This window comes from Perognathus longimembris, chromosome 14 (assembly GCF_023159225.1).
Source record: "Perognathus longimembris pacificus isolate PPM17 chromosome 14, ASM2315922v1, whole genome shotgun sequence".
Taxonomy (NCBI): Eukaryota; Metazoa; Chordata; class Mammalia; order Rodentia; family Heteromyidae; genus Perognathus; species Perognathus longimembris.
Genome location: NC_063174.1, coordinates 20799713 through 20821235, shown reverse-complemented (window position 1 = coordinate 20821235; position 21523 = coordinate 20799713). Strand labels below are relative to the sequence as shown.

Here is a 21523-nt window from a genome sequence, read left to right as displayed (position 1 = left end):
TTTCCCCATCCTGGGGCTTGAACCAGGGTCTGTGCACTGTCTCTGGCTTCTTTTTGCTCAAGGCTAGCACTCTTAGACCTATACAGTCTTCTGCCCAGAAGATCATTTTAGTGCAGAGGAAGACTAGGAGACTGATTTGTCAGTCTCCCTGCTAATAAATGGCAGGACTGATGATTTATTTATTTATTTTTGTTTCTTTTTCTTTTTCTTTTTCTTTTTTTTTTTTTTTTTGCCAGTCCTGGGGCTTGAACTCAGGGCCTGAGCACTGTCATTGGCTTCTTTTTGCTCAAGGATAGCACTCTACCACTTGAGCCACAGTGCCACTTCTGGCCTTTTCTATATGTGGTGCTGAGGAATCGAACCTAGGATTTCATGTATATGAGACAAGCACTCTTGCCACTAGGCCATATTTCCAGCCCTTTATTCATTTATTTTTGTCAGTGATGGGGCTTGAACTGAGGGCCTAGTCACTGTCCTTGAGCCCTTTTGCTCCAGGCTAGTGCTCTACTACTTTGAGCTACAGCACCACTTCTGGTTTTTCTGGTGGTTTATTGGAGATAAGAGTCTCAGACTTTCTTGCCTGGGCTGGCCTTGAACTGTGATCCTCAGATCTCAGCCTCCTGAGTGGCTAGGATTACAGGCATTACAGGCACAGGTGCCCAGCTTTTCCCTTCTTTTTGATGCTGGGAATTGAGCCCATGCCTCAGTTCACATACTTATTAGCAAGCACTGTACTACTGAGCCATACTCCAGTCCCACCGTGGATCCTAATACTGAGATTTAGCTTAGTAGTTTCTTTTTCAAATATCAATGTGATTTGGGGAGTCTTACTAAAGAGAGTTGATGAAGAAAGAGGCAGTAGAGTATATATATTTCTTTAAGTAGTTGTACAAAGGGGTTAGTTCCATAAGTGGAGCACAATCTTCTTGGTCAGTGTCACACCTTCCTTCATTCTCTCCCATTTTTCCCCTCCTGTTCCTACACACAAGTAATGTAGTTGTTTTTACATCATGTATATGGAATATAATAATTGCATTTGTTCACTTTCCCTCTCACCATTCCTGTACCCTTCCTCTCATTCCCACCTCTTAAAACATGTTCCCAGGGCTGGGACTATGGCCTAGTGGTAAAGTGCTTGTCTTGTATACATGAAGCCCTGGGTTTCATTCCTCAGCACCACATATATAGAAAATGGCCAGAAGTGGCGCTGTGGCTCAAGTGGCAGAGTGCTAGCCTTGAGCAAAAAGAAGCCAGGGACAGTGCTCAGGCCCTGAGTTCAAGCCCAGGACTGGCAAAAAAAACAAAACCAAACAAACATGTTCCCACTTATTGGTATTCATTTTGATAAACAGTACTTTCCTTGTTCAGAGGAATTACACCTTCAGATTTCTCCCTTAAGTACACCCTCCTTTCATTTGTGTGTAAATGCATTGAACCCCATATATGCTATCATAGTTGTATTTCAGATCTAGCTTCAACAGGAGAGAAAACATATGCTGTTTGTCTCTCTGAGCCTGGCTTATTTCACTTAGTATGATTTGTTCTAGGTCCATCTATTTCCCTGCAAATGACTATTTCTAAGGGATGAATAAAATTCCATTGGGTAAATGTACCACATTTCCTTGATCTACTCATCCACTATAGGGCAATCACTCTGTTTCCATAACTTGGTATTGTAAATTGTGCAAACCTGTAATGTTCTGAGCAGATGCCCAGGAGTGGTGTGGGTGGATAGTAGGGAAATTCTGTATTTACTTTTTTGAGGAATCTCCAAAGTGCCTTCCACAGTTGCTTTTACTAGTTTATATTCCCAGCAATGGTATGTAATAGGGTTTTTTTCCCCTCATCTCCCCACCAGGATTTGTTACTGGTGTGAGATGGAATCTTAATGTTGTTTTGATTTACATTTATTTTATGGCTATGGATTCTGAGCTAGTCTATGCTTTTTTAAATGCCATAGTACAAAAAATTGGAGACTGGGCTGGGAATATGGCCTAGTGGTAGAGTGCTTGCCTCATATACATGAAGCCCTGGGTTCGATTCCTCAACACCACAGAAAAAGCCAGAAGTGGCACTGTGGCTCAAGTGGTAGAGTGTTAGCCTTGAGCAAAAAGAAGCCAGGGACAGTGCTCAGGCCCTGAGTTCAAGCCCCAGGACTGGCTAAAAATAAAAATTAAAAAATGTGGAGACTGTTGGCTAATAGATCAATGTATCTTTTTTAAAAAATGAATTGCAGGCTAGGGCTGTAGCTGGTATAATGGTCTAATGCTTGGTAGAATGCTTGGTTATTAGTATATTCAAACTGTGGTTCAATCTCAAGCACCAAGACAACAAAACAGAAACACTGGTTTAGTTAAAATAAAGTCTTAACTTTATAGTTCTTTATTTTCTTCACAATTCTTGAATTGTCTCCTTTTCCACATCAATCTTATTTGCACTTTGCCCATTCTTGTTAAAGTTCTGTATGAACCTTTTGTCCACCAATGGTTTATCCATGTTTGTGTCCTTCATATTGCTTATTATGACACCTTATTTTAGCATTTTTGACAGGAGTGGAGAAACAGACTTCTTTTTGAGGTAAGATTTTGCTGCCTAAGTAGGCCCCAAACTTGCAATTCTTCTGAATGTTAGGATTACAAATGTGAACCACCATATCTGACCTAAAAGTACCTTTTCTTTTGCCAGTCCTGGGCCTTGGACTCAGGGCCTGAGCACTGTCCCTGGCTTCTTTTAGCTCAAGGCTAGCACTCTGCCACTTGAGCCACAGCGCCACTTCTGGCCATTTTCTGTATATGTGGTGCTGGGGAATTGAACCCAGGGCTTCATGTATATGTATATGAGGCAAGCACTCTTGCCACTAGACCATATCTCCAGCCCACCTTTTCTTTTTTCTTTTCTTTCCCCCCTCCCCTCATTCGGTCATGAGGCTTGGAATTGAGGGCCTGGGCACTGTAGCCCGTAGCTTTTGTGCTCAAGGCTGGCACACTACCACTTGAGCCACAGCTCTACTTCTCGTTTTCTAGTGGTCAATTGGAGATGAGTCTCAGTTTCCTGCCTTCTGGTTTGAACCATGATCCTCAGATCTCAGCCTCCTGAATAGCAAGGATTATAGGCTTGAGCTACCAGTGCCCTGCTTAACAGTACCTTTTCTTTACAAGTATTTTTGACATTCTTTACTGTTCAGTTTTTCTAAAGTAAGTCTTCTGATTTAATAGAGCAAAATGAAAAAAATGAAGGAAAAATACAAAGACCAAGATGAAGAAGATCGTGAACTTATTATGAAATTATTGGGGGTAAGTAACATATAAAAACAGCCTTTTCTTTATTCTTTTTGCTTTTGATTGGCCATCCAGCCAACGTCTGTCTAGTCTATGATAAATAGACTATCTTTCTATGAGACTATATTATTTTTTTGCTAAAATCTCTGTGAATTGAAGTCTGCAGGTTCAAACAAAGAAGAAAAAGTGAAGAAAGGAAAGAAAGGAAAAGCAAAAGATGAACCTGTAAAAAAGCAGCCTCAGAAACCCAAAGGTGGACAAAGGGTTTCAGACAGCCTTAAGAAAGAAACTCCATCCCTTGAGGTTCTAACTCACGAAGTGCAAGACTTGGCTGTAGATGACTCACATGATGACAAGGTAAGGATGCCCTTAGGCTCTTGCCTAGGGTTCCCAGAACCTGGGACTTAATAGTGGTGAAACCAGGACAAGAGGCAGTCATCATAGGAATACAACCTGTGCTGGTGGCTCATACCTATAATCCTAGCTACTCAGGAGTTTGAAATCTTTCGATGGTTAAAGTCAGCCTGGGAAGAAAAGTCTGAGACTCACATCTCTAATTAACCACCAAAAAACTGGATGTGAAGGTGTGGCTCAAGTGGTAGATCACCAACCTTGAGCAGAAAAAGTTGATTGAGAGCATGAGGTCCTAAGTACAAGCCCCATACCAACACCAAAAAAACCCTAAAACTAAACCTACGGTTTCTAAGAACAATAAGACAAAAAACTGTTAAAAGTCTTTACAGAATAATCACTTTTATGGGGAAGTTTTATTTGGTTCTGACTAGAATTCAGTTAAATTATGACAGAGGATTGGAGAGTGCTTGAGGCTCTGAGTACAAACCTCCAGGGAAAAAAAAGTGAACTAAGTTTATCTTGAAGATAAGTGGAAAATAGACACTTCTCTAAGCTTTTCTATGGGGTAATTTTCTGTATTTTGTTACATAATGTTGAAATGGCTGTACAGTGCTAGGACCTGGTCCTTTAATGGAAAAGCAATGAGAAGATAACATTTTTCCAGCCACAATCATTGTGTCATTGTGTCACAATCATTGTTTCATCGACTAATTCCAAGGCCAAATTCCAGGTTATCTTCTTCTTTACATATGTGTAGCCTCTTGAAATTCTAAGCAGTTTATAAGTTCTATAAAATAAAAGCTGAATGGAACCATAATACTTTCATGATCAGCACTTTTATTTGAAGTCTGAGTTCAGTATTTTGTGTATGCCAGTTCTGGGACTTGAACTCACAGCTTGGGCCCTATCCCTGTTTCTGTGCTCAAGGCTAGTGCTCTACCACTTTTAGCCACATTACCATTTCCAGCTTTTTGGTAGATAATTGGAGATAAGAGTCTCACAGACTTCCTGCCTAGGCTGACTTGATCCTCAGCCTTCTGAGTAGGATTACAGGCATGAGCCACTAATGTCCGGCTTTGAGTTCTAATTGTGTGCTCAGTTGAAAGTAGGTGAGGCTTACAGATTTTTGTATCACTATTATCTTTTTCCTCTACTGAACAGCGTTCTTGCTTAATAATTTTAAAACTCAGTTTATTGAATTCTGCAATTTATTCTGTAAACTCAAAGCCTCAATATTCCTGAGAATATTTAACCTTTTTTCAAGGGCAAGGACTTTTGTTTGAATGTTATGTCCCCCAAATTCCTATGTTGGGACCTAAATACCCAATATGGTAATATTAAGAGATAAGGCCCTTAGGAATGGGATTCGTTCTCATCAAGTGAAGGAAGTATCTCCTCCATGTGAGGACACAGCGACAAGTTGCCAGTTTTAATGCAGGCCTTTAACCAGACACTGAATGTGCTGGTGCCCTGATCTTGGACATCTCAGCCTACAGAACTAAGAAGTAAATTTCCATTGTTTATAAATTATCTATAGTATTTTGCTGTAGCAGCCTAAGCAGGCTGAGACAGTAGGCTACCATCCCCAAGTAGAATTTTCTTTTGTAAGATTACAAAATTAAGCATATCATAGTATTTAAAAAGTTTGTCCTAAACTGCTGATATTAAAAAATAAAAGTTCTGTTCATCAGAACTGTCGGTTTTATTTTCTCTTGGTAATAAACCAGCAAGCTTAGTTGTCACATTCTATTCACCCTACAACATTCACTTTAACATAGTTTATGTGAAATATCCACCCCACCACTTCAGAGAATTCTTTTTTCTCTTTGTCATCCCTCTCAGGAATATTAATTAAGCACATAGTAATCTACTTCAGTCTTGGGACACTGAAGAATATAACAGGGATCCCTCTCCTATGGGTTAGTCTTATACCACAGTCTTATGGCACAGTCTTATACCACTGTTTTTTCTTGTTGCTTAATAATATGGAACTTCATAGCTGTTTTAAATTTTTATGTTTGGAACAGGAAGAGCAAGATCTGGATCAACAAGGAAATGAGGTATGACTTTCTGTATTGGGATTCCTACTACAACACACTCATTGCCGTCCTCTCCCAGAATATTTGATATATTTACTTGAAAAGCGAAAGGCTGAATCAAAACTAACTGCAGTCTTGTCAGGAGTCAAACTTTGAGTTTGAATTCTCTGCTAAGAACTTGAAAATACTGTTTTCCTCAGCTTTTTGTGCCTTCTAACCCTATTATCCCTACTGAGAGGTTGTTTTTTTTTAAAGCAGTTGTCCAAAGGGGTTACAATTCAGTAAGTCAGTTTATAAGTAGAGTGCTTCTTGGTGAATGTCACCCCTTCCTTCGTCATTCCCCATTTCCCCACCTCCCACCCCTACCCTCAAGTTACACAGTTCATTTTTTACATAATGTGCATTGAATTTGACTACATATGCTTACCTTCTTCCATTCTTTTTGCCCACCCCTTGAAACATTTTTCCACTTCCTGGTAGTTTGAGGAACAGCACATTGTTGTTCAGAGGAGTTATGCCTTTGGATTTCTCATGAGTCTGTCATCTTTTAGACAGTTTGTGTGTAAATGCCTAGAGCACTGTGTTATCATGTCCAGAACTGTTTTGAGAAATATATAAAGGATTTAGAAAGGTTTATGACAAAAAAAAAAGCCAACTGCTAATTACAATTCAGCACCAAGCATTCTGTCCTAAATCTGTGTCAATAAATAAGGTAATCTTGTAGATAGCCTATTACTGAGAGAACTTTTAAGAAGCTTGGATTTCTCTTAAGAACAGTTAAGAGAGTGCTCTGATCTAGCCCAGAGTTGTCAATTTTTGACATTTAATGCTTTGGGATGGGTAGTAATTCTTTATCTTCAGGATCTGTCTCATATTTAAGATGGTTCACTCTCTATTTGTTCTACTACCCTACCATTGTAAAACTGTCTGTTGACATTGTAGACATTGCTCATAGTCCTCTGGAGGGCAAGCCCCAGGACTGCCACCCCCCCCCCCAAAAAAAAAAAGAGTAGCACAAAAGAGGGCTGGAGGTAAGGCTCAGCAGAATTATCAGTTTATATTATATTTCTATCAGAAAAGGATAAAAATATGTTCAGGTGCCATTTGGAAGTATGAGTTTTCCCTTTTGTTTTGTGGCACTGGGGACTGAACCTTTGCTTGTACACTCAAGACCTATACAGCTAAGCATTGTACCAATGGGCTCTACCCCAGCCTTTCCTTAAGAGTTTTCTTTTGTAAGGTTGGCACAAATTAACTTCTTATAACTTGTTTTTATTTTCCTCTTTTGTAGGAAAATCTCTTTGACTCCTTGACAGGGCAGCCACATCCTGAAGACATACTACTGTTTGCCATTCCAATATGTGCCCCTTATACTACCATGACAAACTACAAGTAAGTCACCATTAGTTTGCTCAGAATAGTTGACATATCTTTATAAGTTTGTATAAAATTTAGCAACTCATGATTTCTTTTTAAAGGTATAAAGTGAAACTTACTCCTGGAGTTCAAAAAAAGGGAAAAGGTACTCAAACATTTTTTTGAGTTGTAATTTTTAAACAGTTTAGTAAATGGACCAGGAAGTAGATTTTTCTGTTTTCTATTTTCAGCTGCAAAAACAGCCTTGAATAGTTTCATGCATTCCAAAGAAGCAACAGCCAGAGAAAAAGACTTATTCCGTAGTGTAAAGGTAAAATTTTCCTTCACAACTCTGTGGAGATTGATGGTACAATTTAAAAATATTAACAATTGATTGTTTTCTGTTGTTTTGGTAGAAAATGCTTGATAGAAGCAATAAAATCATATTGGAAATGTTTGACAGAAGATACATAATTGTCTTAAACAGATTTTAATATGTAAGATGTGAAGGTATTAAGCAACTTTTTTTTTTTATTTTAGGACACAGATTTATCAAGGAACATTCCTGGAAAAGTGAAAGTGTCTGCACCCAATCTCCTGAATGTAAAAAGGAAATAGATGAGATCCAAAAGCATTTGCGAGGAGCCAATTTTATAGCCTTTTTGAAGTTCAAAGATGAAATCACCATGTTAACAAGACTTCAATATTGACTTGCTAGATTCTCCAAAACGACTCCCCCCCCCCCAGTTTTATAAAGAAGAAACACTATGATAGGATTTCCTGAAATATTGGTGAAAAGTTAAATACTACTGATATATATCTGTATTCGCCTATACTTGATATTTCAACACTTAACTATTCATGATGTAAAGAAATTGAAGTGGCTCAACTGCTTAAACTGGCTTGGTGGTCTATATATAATATCTACTATATATTATTACAAGCCAGTCACAAAAGATTTTTGTTGTTGTGGGATCAGTTAAACATTAGAATTATGTCCTGAAAACTTTGCAAAAAATATATTAGGCCAGTTGTAGGAACTATCAGTAATTACCATGATATAGCCAGAGAAATAACACCTAGAGCCAACTGGTATTGATCATCTTCATGGATTTATGTACCTGTACTTTGTGTTCTTCCTGTGTACACTCAAGTCTCCTGACCTAGCCAGGCTTCTCTTCCTGTCTCCTATCACAATGGAGAATAAATCCATACTTTATTTCTATCCCTTTATGTGCCACAAAGTTTTTAATTGAATGGACAACACCTGTAGTCAACATGACCATTTTCCCAGCTCCTATACCAAAGCATTAAAGACAAGGTACTGTATAGTTGTTGGTCTCCTGTGGAGAATAGCTGTATTTGAAATTAATATATTAAGAAAGTACTAAGTTACTAGAATATATAGAGTACTCTTACTATTTAAATAATAAACTAAAATTTTAATTTTTTGCAGAAAAACATTTACCGTTTTTAGTAATGGTAAATTTACTATGTTTCTGCATTTTATATTTATATATATACACACACACATATATATATGTAACCAAAAACAAATGTAATAATCATTCATGGGGAAAAAAGCCAAAGCATTGCTGGGCATTGGTGGCTCATGCCTGTAATCCTCACTACTCAGGAGGCTAACATCTGAGGATTGCAGTTCTTCAAAGCCAGCCTGGGCAGGAAAGTCCACGAACCTCTTATCGCCAATTAACTACTAGAAAATCAGAAGTGAAGGTATGGTTCAAAGTGCTAGTTTTTAGTGAAGAAGCTCAGTGACAGCACCTAGGCCCCAAATTCAAGCCCTACAACTGACCAAAAATGCCAAAGCATTTCTTTTATTTTTCTGTTTTTGCTTTGATAAAAGACAGTTAATAGTGTTAAATACGTTTATTGTAAACTTTAGACACAAAAATAGATTTTCTAGGCCATTCACATGCACATTAAAGCCAAAAAGCTGCAAACTACAACAATGTATGTAATTATACAAATGAAGCCGCTCTGCGATGATTACAGGATGGTTGTCCATGCACGTTGATCAGAGGCTTTTTATCTTTGACGCCTAAGATCCAGAAGTGTTGTTACTACCAAACCTCTGATTAACACTGTGAAGTAAGTGTTTTGGAAGGCAGTTCCATGAGTTAGCTAACATTTCTTTAAAACAAATGACTGCTTCTAAGCTTAGCCTGAAAGTAGACAAGAGAAAACAATTTTATTATTTAAAAGTACTTTTTTTTTTTTTTTTTTTTTTTTTTTTTGCATTCTAAGGCTTGAATTCAGGGCCTGGGCAATGTCCTTGAGCTTTTCTGCTCAAAGCTAGATCTCTACTACTTGAGCCACTGCTCCACTTCCAGCTTTTTGGTAGTTAATTGGGCTAACTTTGAACCATGATCCTCAGATCTCAGCCTTCAGAGTAGGATTACAGGCCCAAGCCACTGGCACTGTGCTAAAGCCTTTTTTTGTGCAATTAGTTCTTAAACTCAGGGCTTCACACTCTTATTTAGCTTTTTCCATTCACACCTAGTGTTCTACCCATTGAGCCACACACTCACTTCCATTCCAGCTTTTTGGTGGTTAATTATAGATAAGAGTTTCCAATTAACTCACTTAGTGGCTGCTTATCAATGTGAAATCCTCCCAATACTTTCCTGCTCAGGCTGGCTTCCAACCGTGATCCTCAAATCTCAGCCTTCTTAGTAGCTAGGATTACAGGTATGAGTCACCAACACCGAGCTAAAACCTCTAAAAACTAGTTATCTCAATGAAGCCTCACTATTTCCTTTAAGTAATCCATAAACTTGGTTTGTTAAGAATGTTGAAGTACCAAGTAAAGTTACTTACCGTACAAGAGATTTTGGCTGAACTGAAAATACAAGTATCTCATTACTGTGTGCCTAAAAAGTAGAGATGCAGAGTAGATTACAAAGGAAGTACTTTACAAGTAAGTTTCCATAGCAATACCAAGTGGTATACTTACTGCTCTGTGATGGACCAGCAGGTTGTTCTCACACCCACCAAAAACTATTACTTCTCCTTCATCACTGGCGCAAGCTGTATGCCATAACCTGTATTTAAAAACAAAACTTGGGCTGGGAATGTGGCTTAGTGGTAGAGGGCGTGCTTTGCATGCTTGAAGCTCTGGGTTCAATTCCTCAGAACTACATAAACAGAAAAAGCCAGAAGTAGCGCTGTGACTCAAGTGATAGAATGCTAGCCTTGAGCAAAAGAAGCTCAGGAGCAGGAACCAGACCCTAAGTTCAAGCCCCAGGGCTGGCAGTAGTAAGTAAATAAATAAAACCAAAACTTGAATCTCAAGACATCAAAAAGACTAAATTGACTATTTTACAGTATAGGGTAGAACTGGTGAAATAAGGCTAGGGATCTTAAAGTAGTTCAGAACAAATAGCCTGAGAAAATCTTAAGTAATTTTACATGTTATTACAAAGTAGCTACAAAAATCATTATTTTATGTGGATATTATTTTATCCCTGATATAGTCCACATTTGCATAATGAAGGATGAGAACTGAACAATGTGTTCTAGTCTGTTAGCAATTTTTAAGAAAGAGTTTGTGGTATGTACCTTCTCCTCTTTTGCTAGTCAAGGCCAACTGGCTTTGCACAGAACATCCCAAGGATGCTAAAAGCCCTACCTTAGAAAACAATTCACTTCTCTGTCAAAGCCTGATAATTCCATGAAAAGACTGTTTGTACTAAATGAAGTCCTAGAGGCATGATTACTTCGATTAGAAGCTTGGGAAAAAATGCAAACTGATGTATCTAAATGTTCTTTGAGTGCCAGCAATGAATGTATAATTACTTGTAATAATTGACATTAATAGAAATGTTATCATTTTTTAGCATATTTTTAAGGTAATTCTGCTGCTTGATCACCAATTTACAGTGCTACTACAAACCTAAGCGTCAGTTCCTGACTTTTGGGGGAGAACGGATGGTACTAGCATTTGAACTCAGGACCTCAGGCTTAGACAGGTGGCTCTACCACTGCTCTCCCTTTTCAAATATTCCCTCTCTCCTTTGCTTTTGTTTTTATTGACAAACTTAGGTGTAGTTCAATTCATGTAAAGAGCTTTTAATGATGAATTTTAACTATTAACGTAATCTCACAACAGAAGTAAAAGTGCAAATCCATAGTCTTCATATGCAACCATCTGATACCTGGATTTTTATCATTTTTCTTTTCTTTGAGAAGAATGGTGGTAAACCTTAGTGAATAGAAAAATTTCTTAAGGCTGATATGCTGCCAAACACCTTCCGTTCTTACCAATCTTGCTTATCTATGTGTCTCATTAATTCAGTGTAAGAATTACATTTCAAATAGTTCATACCTTGGTTTTTCAGTATAGGGATGATTAAATTGTATCCATTCATTTTTACTGATGCAGTAAGTCCAGGCATCACCTGGTTAAACCAAAAGAAAAACAGGATATATATTTACTCTGTCAATATGACATTGACATTTGAAGTGCACAGTTTTAGCAAGAAAGGTAAAAAAACTGGGCCATAACCCCCACTCCCACCATCCCTATGGATAGTGAAGAAGCCCTCCAGGAGGGCATTTAAGAGCTCCAGGTCATCATGTTTTTATTGGGAAGGATGGATTTTTATGTGAAACTACTTACAGTTAAAGTACAATTTACAATTACATGTGTCTTATAGAGTAGAAAGGAAAAAACCAACCCCACAGACATCTAAAATGCTCCTTTTTTGTAATTTGTTATTTGTAGATGATGTATAAATATATATAACATTAATTTTATTTACAATGTACATGTAGTTGTATGTAAATACATATGTTTAAAGGACTCACTTAATGGCTGCTTATCAGTGGTAAATCCTCCAAAGAGAAAAAGATGATCTGAAGAGACCGGTGTCAGTGAGTGCCAAGACCGGCCAATTGGACACATGCCTTGTGGTATTCTGGAAACAACAGCTAAGTTAAAATGTCTGATTAAAAGCAGCTGTTTAATACATATTGAATACTGAAGTTTTCTTTCAAAAATTATATGATCAGGAAAAACTCTTTTGGTACTAACACATACATTCTTTACAGTAAACCATTTCTTTACAGAAAGAACTCAGACTTTGTGTTTTCAGCAAATATTTAGCACGTGCTATACCAGGCACACAATTACGCAACTAGAAATAAAAAATTTGTTTCCTTAAGCCTACAGAAAATTTAAGCACATTTCATTATATCCTAATAGGAAATAAAAGGAAACAAATCTGAAATTCTTCAAAAAAGAAAACTTGTCTAATTATCTAAATAAAATGATACCTACAGTTCATTCCACTCCCATGTATCCAGATTAAGAAAGTGAAGATCATTCATTCTAGAATCCTAAAAAAGGATAAGTAGTTAGCTGTTTTAAAGAAACCAAAAGCAAGCCATTAAATTGGTTCATCTACTCACTCGATATCTGCCACCAAACACAAAGCCTTTGTTTCCAACAGTTGCACACGCATGGGCAGCACGAGGCGAAGGTGCTTTACCCTATTAGAAAATTACAAAAGCACTACAATAAATAAGTGAACTTTTATGCACAGAGAAAGCATCAGATCCAGGTATTTGAGCTTTATTTTAAAAGCAAAAGTACAGACTTCTAGATAACAGAAATAGTAAAAGCTGACCATCAAAACAAGAACTGTAGTTTTGTGTTTTTGAGATGTATTACTGAACAGACTAGCTACTTCAGTAGAATGATTGTTTTCTTTTAAAATAATATCTGGGCCATGGAAAAGAAATCTAATCTTTAATGTAAATTCTAATCTAAAGCTAGATTACTTGTGTAATTACTAACCATTACAGCCACATGAAAGATTTGGTGTTGAGTTGTCTCTGTATTCTTTTTAAAAACCTTTTCTTCATTCTAATTCCTTGAAGACCAGTGAAGGCTGTGTGGGTTTCTTTTTGTTGTTTGTGTTTGTTTTTTGCCTGTCCTGGGGCTTGAACTCCGTGCTGAGGCACTGTCCCTGAACCTCTTTGTGCTCAAGGTTAGTGCTCTACCACTTGAGCCACAGCACCACTTCCAGCTTTTTGAGTAGTTTATTGCAGACTAAGAAGTTCTCACGGACTTTTCTGCCTGGGCTGGCTTTGAATCACAGTCCTCAGATCTCAGCCACCTAAGTAGAATTATAAGCACGAGCTACCAGTGCCTGGCAGATGTGGGTTTTTTTTTTCTTTATTGTCAAAGTGAAGTACAGAGGGTTACAGTTCCATATGTAAGGCTGTGAATATATTTCTTATCCAACTTGTTACCTCCTCCCTCATTTTCCCCCCACTTCCACCTCCCCCCCCCCCAGTTGTACAGTTGTTTAGCTGTAAGGTTTGATTGCTTTTTAAGTAGCTGTACAAAGAGGTTTAATTCCATAAGTCAGGTTAAGAGTACAATGCATCTTGATTCTCCCCTGCCTATGCTCAAGTTACATAATCTACACTGAATATAATGTCTGCATAGAAAATAAGTTTTACACCATGTCCCATCTTTGGTGTATCTGTCTTCTTTATTATTCCCCAGTAACTCACAGTAGTTATTGGCTGGCTCCAGGTAAATGTTTCAGTGTCTAAGATATGTACATGATCATTCCATCCTCTTGGATGACTTGAATTCTACAGAAAAGAATTGTGTTATTTTACAAATTATACAGCCTTTGATTAACAAATGAGCAAAACTACTGAGTGTAAAAAAATTAGTGTTTCAGGCTGGGAATGTGGCTTAGTAGGAATGAGTGCTTGCTTAGCATGCATGAAGCCCTGGATTCAATTCCTCAGTACTACATAAAACAGAAAAAGCCAGAAGTGGCGCTGTGGCTCAAGTGGCAGAGGGCTAGCCTTGAGCAAAAGGAAGGCAGGGACAGTGCTCCCCCCCCCAAAAAAAAATTATTTCAACATATGAAGAAAAACATGGAATTTCATTTACCCAAAAAGATGTTTCATCAAATTCAAAAGTTCCCAATACTTTATCTTCAGGTAAGTATCCATATCCTCCAAAAAATATTAACCTGTTTGATGAAGAACCAAAATATAATCATTCAAACATCTACAAGCTAAGACATATAAAGAGACCTTGTATTTTGACATATGGTATAAGTTGAATATATGAAAGTACTTGTTCAAACAACAACATAGCTAACACTTAACTATATCTTAGGCATTAAGTTAAATGCTTTCATATATTATTAGTTAAACCTTTTGGGACCTGTATGGTATGTTTTATGCTTATAATAGTCACTGACTAAGATACTTGAATAGTAAACTACTTTCCCCATAAAAACCAAAACCTATAGTAACTCACTTGTTTTTATATACCCAGACACCAAGTTTGTCCTTAGATGATGGAGGAATTCCTTGGCAATCAATTCTTTCCCACTGTAATACTCTGTCTGTAGACCTTGAATCTAGCATGTAAAACTGTCAGAAACAATGGTTTCAGTTAGATTTGGTTTATGTGACAGAAGTTCAGCATTAGCATTTAATTTTACTATGATTGTTTATAAGGGTGCCGTCTAAGTTAGCAGTACTTAAATTGTGACTGTAGACTGGTTTGGTTCATGATCATCAATTGTGACAGGACATAAACTGCCTAAATCACTATGAACATGTCATGTAATATTCTCTCATAGCCACTTCTACAACCAAGAATCAGCAATACTTCACTTATATTCTGGCACAAGCTACTTATCTTGCTTTAATCTTAGACAGGAACTTCAAGTCTTTAACTGATTTAATTCATGTATCAGGACCATACTACCAAAAGGTCTAGGTTTACACATTTTTACCTTTGAAATCAATTTAACTTAATTGTAGGAGCTAAAGTTAGTACTAAAAAATTAAGTATTGGGGCTGGGGATATAGCCTAGTGGCAAGAGTGCCTGCCTCGGATACACGAGGCCCTAGGTTCGATTCCCCGGCACCACATATACAGAAAACGGCCAGAAGCGGCGCTGTGGCTCAAGTGGCAGAGTGCTAGCCTTGAGCGGGAAGAAGCCAGGGACAGTGCTCAGGCCCTGAGTCCAAGCCCAGGACTGGCCAAAAAAAAAAAAAATTAAGTATTTATTCATTTAATCTTCCTATGGTTTCCTCCAAAGGACTGACATTCAGGCTCTCACACATACACAAACACACACAAATTCCCTGGGACACCCAGGCTTTCTTTTAGCTGAATTTACATACTCAAGCCTAGCATTTACCATACTAACTACTACTCGACCACTCTCATCCACAGCTTTTCTCCTCACCTAAACTTCTTTAGATTGTGTCACTTATTTCTTCCTCTTGCCTCAACTATAGCCAAAAATCTTTTGGGCATAGAACCTTTTCTTCAGTTGAGATCTCAAGCAGAAGACCAATACATAGAAATAAAACTGGAGGGCTAGGAATGTGGCTTACTGGTAGAGTGCTTGCCTAGCACGCATGAAACCCTGAGATCAATTCCTCAGTACCATATACATAGAAAGAGCAAGATGTGGTGCTGTGGCTCAAGTGGTAGAGTGCTAGTCTTGAGCAAAAGCAGCTCCAGGACAGTGCCCAGGCCCTAAGTTCAAGCCCCAGGGCTGGCAAATTAATAAAACTGGAATTACATTTGTCAAAGTGCTCTGTAGCCCACGTGCCAACATATGTTCCTCTCACAGCGCCCTGATAAGCCCTTTCTATTTCATCATTCAAGTATCGCCTCTTGGGTGAACACTTTCCTTATTCTATTTCTCAGTCCTAACAAACCCAACGTCAAGGATTCTTTCAAAGCCAATAATATTTACAGTTATCACTGTGTGCCAGGTTTTATGTATCTCACCCAGATATACTTGCATGTGTCCCTTCTAGAATGTGAGACTATCATTCATCTCTGTCTCCAGTGATCCACTAAGTACTCAGCATATAAACTGCCACATAAATGACCTGATAGGTGTCTACCTGTATCACATATACCTTTGAAACTTCTCGTACTGGCCTGAAGGGAACTGACATCTTGAACAGCAGTGTCTTAGGCAACAATATTATAGGACTGTCACTACTTAACACTATTTAGTGTTAGCCTTATGGCTTTCTGAGTGGTGTTCTGTTCATATTTATCCTTTCCTTCATGACTATACCTGGTCTTCATCTTGTCTGTGATGTTCCTTTTTTGCCAGTCCTGGGCTTGAACCCAGGGACTGGGCTCTGTCCCTTTTCCTCCTGTGCCCAAGGCTAACGCTCTACCACTTGTGCCACAGCACCATTTCCAGCTTTTTTCTGCTTATGTGGTACAGAGAAATCAAACTCAGGGCTTCATGTATGCCAGGCAAGCACTCTGCCACCAAGCCACATTCCCAGCCCTGTGATGTTCTTTTTTAACTATCTTTAACACTCAGGGAAAGAGAACAAGAAGCTCTAAGAGAACAGAGCAAAGAAAACCTAGGAAGTTATTGCACACAGGTAGCAAATGAAAGTTGACTTTTAAAAGGCCTAGGTATATAATACAGACTAATTAATAAAATACTAAAATACATTCATTCCATAATTAAGTACATATATTTTTGAACTAGAAAAGAAATAAGTGTAAGCCTAACTTAAAATTTTTGAGGTTTGCAATAGGATAAATTGTCTTGAACTGGTCTCCACGCCCTGACAAGCACTAACCTTATTTGTGTTGCCTCTTGAATGGTGTCCTCCAAACAAGTACAGCACTCTATCTACACACACAGCACAGCTCCCCGACATAGACGGAGGAACATCCCCTTCAGTGTTCATTTTGTTCCTGAGGAAAGGGGAAATTAATGTATTAAGATTCACAAAAAGATATGCAAAAATGAACTAAGTTTTCTTCTACTTAGATCTTCATAATAAATGAGAAGAAAAGGAAGAGCTGGTGATGGGGAGCTCTAGAGCCAAGTCAACAAAAGAAGAGCTTTTCAACCTAGGGATCACCTAGAGACCACAGTATGTTTCTTAAACAAAACTGCTCGCTTTTTATTTACATGACTATAAGTGGCTGTTTTGTTTTGTTTTTTTTTTGTGGGGGGCCCCCCTTAATAAGCCAGGAACCCAAAGGGCAAAACTATCAGATGTAACTGTCACTTAATCTTCGCCTAACAATTTTGTGAGTGTGAGTGCCAGTCCTGGGACTCCAACTCAGGGCCTGGACACTGTCCCTGAGTTTTTATGCTCAAGGCTAGCTAGCACTCTACCACTTGAGCCACAGCTCAACTTCTGGCTTCTTTGGGTGGTTAACTGGAGATCAGAGTATCACAGGTTTTTTTCCCTGCACTGGCTGGCTTCCAACCACAATGCTCATATCTCAGCCTCCTGAGTAGGTAGGATTACAGACATGAACCACCAGCACTCAGCTCAATTTTAAGAATTATGTAGAATTACTCAAGTAAGGGAACACTGCATTATTATAAATTACCAGTTCCACAGATTAAGCAAACAGCTCATATTGACACTGATTTGCTATTTAGAGAAATAACTGATATAGCTGATTTAACTGCTAAGTAGAACCATTTTAGTTCTGAGATCTACAATCAATAAAATATTGAAGCACAAAGTTCTCACAAAACAAACCATGGGGGAGAGTAGTTTATAAATCCCTCAACATTACTAACCCAACCAAAATCTTGAGGCAAGCACTCTTTGCCTCTAGGCCAAATCCCCAACCCAGCCAACCAAAATCTTGAGAAACATATTATTTCTAGTAATAATGTTCTTGACTACCAGTTGTGACACTGGCAAAGGATCATTTCTGAGTATTACTAATTTGTATAAAAGACAAATTTAAGTTCATTTTTGTTTGTAAATAGAATATACTATTCAATTATTGTGGTACTGAAGATGGAATCCAAGGCCTAGCACATACTACATGAACACTCCTATCACTGAGCTACATCTTCAGCTGAGAACATAACTTTTGTTGTTGTTTTTCAAAGAGAATTGTGTAGAACTTTGAGTAGATAAAAAGTTCTTAGCCATCTGAAATATAACAGTTCCTAACAAATTAAATCCTCTCCTTAGCCAAGATACAAAATGCAAACAAAGATTCAACTTTGCTTAAAAAATATACAGAATCTTTATCACGTTCCTATTCCAGGATCTGAAGCCTTCATTACTTAGTGCTTCAAAAAATCCTGAATAGTAATTTCTCTTGGGTCATAAAAGAATTGAGAAGTTACTGAACTATATCTGAGAGAAAAAAACTAGCTTAGCAGTTAAGCTAAACCAGAACACTGTTTTCAGAATGTGCGTAGCATCCTTAATTACAAAATTTTACTCATTAAATGCAATGTTTTTCTTTGCAACCTTAATTTCTTAAGGCCCCCATAATTCCCCAGTTACCATCTCCCAGTCTCCATGTTGTAGATCCACAGTTCTTCTCTGGGCAGGTAAAAGTCATATAAGCCTCTCACCTGGTTGCTCTATGAATAATGAGAAAAATTGCAAATATAAAGAACTGGCATTTTAAGAAGGCATTGTATAGTTCTCATATCTTTGTGTGTGTGTTTTTGTTTTTTGGGTTTTTTTTTTTTTTTTGCTAGTCCTGGGGTTTGAGCTCAGGGCCTGAGCACTGTCCATGAGCTGCTTTTGCTCAGGGCTAGCAGCACTCTACCTCTTGAGCCACAGCACCACTTCTGGCTTTTTCTGTTTATGTGGTGCTGAGGAATCAAACCCAGGGCTTCATGCATGCTAGGCAAGCACTCTACTGCTAAGCCACATTCCCAGCCCCTTAATTAAAACTTTTGGGGGCTGGGGATATAGCCTAGTGGCAAGAGTGCCTGCCTCGGATACACGAGGCCCTAGGTTCGATTCCCCAGCACCACATATACAGAAAACGGCCAGAAGCGGCGCTGTGGCTCAAGTGGCAGAGTGCTAGCCTTGAGCGGGAAGAAGCCAGGGACAGTGCTCAGGCCCTGAGTCCAAGGCCCAGGACTGGCCAAAAAAAAAAAAAAAAAACTTTTGATACAATAAGTCAAAGGCCACTATTTCCTGAACAGTCCATACACCAAATCTCAGTTGCATCACTTCAAGAGAGAGTACCTGTAGGTCCATGAATGGCAGACTTCAAAGTACCTGATCTCCGCTGACATATGGTTTTGTAGCCAAACTTTCCTCCTTCCTGTTCACTGACAAGCAAAAGAGGGCAGAACTGCACAAACACATATTCTTCATGCTAACATATAGATTCCTCATTGTTTCATTTCCCTTCAGGTATTAAAGTCCTAACAAAGACCAAGTTTACCAAATGAGAGACTGCTTGCCATAAACTGCTTTATCTAATCCTCACAGCAACAGAAGTAGAAAATAGTTTTGGTTTTTAAAGAGGTTGTAAGTTAGCTGTTACTTAGCAAGCAATGACAGAACCAGGAATCTAGTTTTCCCTAATGTTAGATAACTGCTCAATATTTTCAGCTTCTGATCCTTCTTGGCCACTTTCTTAATGACATCAATGCACAGTAAACTGCAATTCACTAGGAACCAGTGTAAGACTCCAGTAAGCTCAAGTATTAACCAGACAAAAACAGAGCGGCTGACCATGTAACCATTTCTTTCTACAATACCAATGATGAAGGGATAGGGGAAAAGAGGAAGGGATGGAGTGGAAGAAACACAGCAGGTTAAACTCGAGTAAAGCTGCTTGGCTTGGGGGAGGAAAAATACTATCAAGTCAGTTTATTGCCTTTGAAGCTCCAAGGACTTCCAATGCCTACTCCCCCGGTTTCAGCCAAAAGTGTGAAGGAAAACCTGGTTTGGAATCACCTACTTCATTCAATGGTAGTGACCCTTCCCCCCACACACACCCCAACTATCCAAGACCTCAAACCATGCACCCCGACAGTCTTTCCCTTCCCCACACTTCAAAGTTCATACTCTTAATGATTTTTTGCATATAGAATTCTGAATAGTTTAGCTATAAGTATGATTGATCAAAAGATCTACATTGCTCCAAGATAAGTACATGCAATGTGACAATGGCCAATGCATACCTGCCTTCCTCCTTCCATATCCCATTCATTGGAAGGTGAGGAAAACACACTGCAGGTTCTGAACCGCAAAAACAAAGGAAAAACAAAACAAAAAACTCCTGCATTTGTGGTTAGACCGAATGTCAACATGGTGACAGTTATCAGAAATGATCAACTATGATCCGGTGAACAGCTAAGCCGTTTAATCACAAAGCAAGTCCGCCCAGGACAGGCCCTGGTGTAGCAAACAATCAGAGCTATTGGGAAGCGGGGATCATTTTAAAGCCAAAAACGAATGAGTTTTGTAGTAGGAATAGATCAGATCAGAGCACCACAGCAAAGAAGATTCTAGAATGCAGAGTGTGTGAGGAAGCCCTTATATAAACCAAAGAAGAGAATGTCTGGACGTTAAGTAGGAGACTCCGAGGAGCGGTATAGAGAAACGTAACTGGCTGAACTGACCAACACTTGATATTTAGACCAAAGAGCTACACACACTGGTGATGCGGGTTATAGATGATTTATTATCGGTTACTGGTAGAATTTCTCCACTAACAGAAAATTTCTTCTGGACTTCTGTCCTCTCGGCTTAAGCCATACGAAAAATGGCCCGGCACTGAAACAATAGCGTGCCGGCCAACTGCCCAGGTGTAGCTGGTACTGTGCACAGGGTTTGGTTGGATACGGTGATTCTTCGTGGCCCTGAGGAACCCTACGTCTCCTCGTAAGTGCATCGCGGTACCTGCGGGTCAACCTGACGGAGGCCCCTGGCCGCCAAGGCCTCTCCCACCGCCCCTCTTCCTTGCGCAAATCCTTCGCAAAGCCCTGAGTCCGGCCCGGGGCCCGCGAGATCGCGTCCCCGGCAAGGACGAGAGCCAACGGGCCGAGTCGCGCGGCGAGGGAGGCCCGGGGGCCGCAGCCGAGCGGCAGCCGGCGGCCTGGCCGCCACTGACCTTGTAACCGCCCCAGACGAACATGTGGCGCCCGTCGCTGACCGCTACGTGGCCGCTGCGCTCCGCCGGGCAAGCGAGCTCCATGGCGTCGTAGTTCTCGAAGGCTGGCCCGGGCAGGTCGTCAGCTCGCAGATCTTCGTGGCCATCAGCCATCTTGAGGCCGCACTCGAGTGCACCGAGAATGCCCGCGCCCGGGAGCCGAGAGAGACAAAGGAGGAGGAAAGAAATGCACGGAAGTGGCAGGCGCGGGGCCAGGCCTCTGCAGCCCTCGCTGCCTCTCCACCGTCCTCGGCCGAGCGCGGCGCTCCGCTACCGGCTCTCGGGCCGGAGGACAGCGGGGACAGACCCGGGACGGCAGCTGGACCTGGAGGTAGCCGCCTCGGACAGCGCGCACTTCGCACCAGGGCCCCGCCTCCAGCGGCGCCAGCGCTTGTTTACGCTGAGACCGGAAGTCGCCCGCCCCGCCCCGGAAGTACTCTGAGCCCCCGCCCCCAGGGCGGCTCCGCCTACCGAGGCCGCTGAGCTGGACGCCAGAGCGGGTTGCTGAGGCGGCGCCTGCGTCCCATTCCATGGCGGAGAGCGGGGTCGGC

General features: G+C 39.9%; 2 protein-coding genes across 3 annotated transcripts in view; one reads left to right on the top strand and one right to left on the bottom strand.

Annotated features, from left to right (window-relative positions):
* Positions 1-8252, top strand: part of Nemf (nuclear export mediator factor) — a 46090-nt gene extending 37838 nt beyond the window's left edge. For both annotated transcript variants that reach the window (XM_048362275.1, XM_048362274.1), the window contains exons 27-33: positions 3216-3293; positions 3438-3635; positions 5660-5692; positions 6963-7063; positions 7150-7193; positions 7279-7358; positions 7568-8252. In XM_048362275.1, coding sequence (XP_048218232.1) covers positions 3216-3293; positions 3438-3635; positions 5660-5692; positions 6963-7063; positions 7150-7193; positions 7279-7358; positions 7568-7645 — 612 coding nt within the window. In that variant the 3' untranslated portion in view covers positions 7646-8252. The remainder of the gene's footprint in view (positions 1-3215; positions 3294-3437; positions 3636-5659; positions 5693-6962; positions 7064-7149; positions 7194-7278; positions 7359-7567) is intronic.
* A 650-nt stretch (positions 8253-8902) lies between these two features.
* Klhdc2 (kelch domain containing 2) lies at positions 8903-21361 on the bottom strand. The gene is made up of 13 exons (XM_048362287.1): positions 20934-21361; positions 18356-18435; positions 16664-16781; positions 14343-14458; positions 13968-14049; positions 13574-13657; positions 12461-12541; positions 12330-12388; positions 11858-11967; positions 11376-11448; positions 10005-10092; positions 9869-9921; positions 8903-9213 (listed from the first exon to the last, which is right to left on the bottom strand). The coding sequence occupies exons 1-13, from the start codon at positions 21084-21086 to the stop codon at positions 9090-9092; spliced, it is 1221 nt and encodes a 406-aa protein (XP_048218244.1). The 5' UTR covers positions 21087-21361; the 3' UTR covers positions 8903-9089.
* Between the last annotated feature and the right edge of the window lie 162 nt (positions 21362-21523).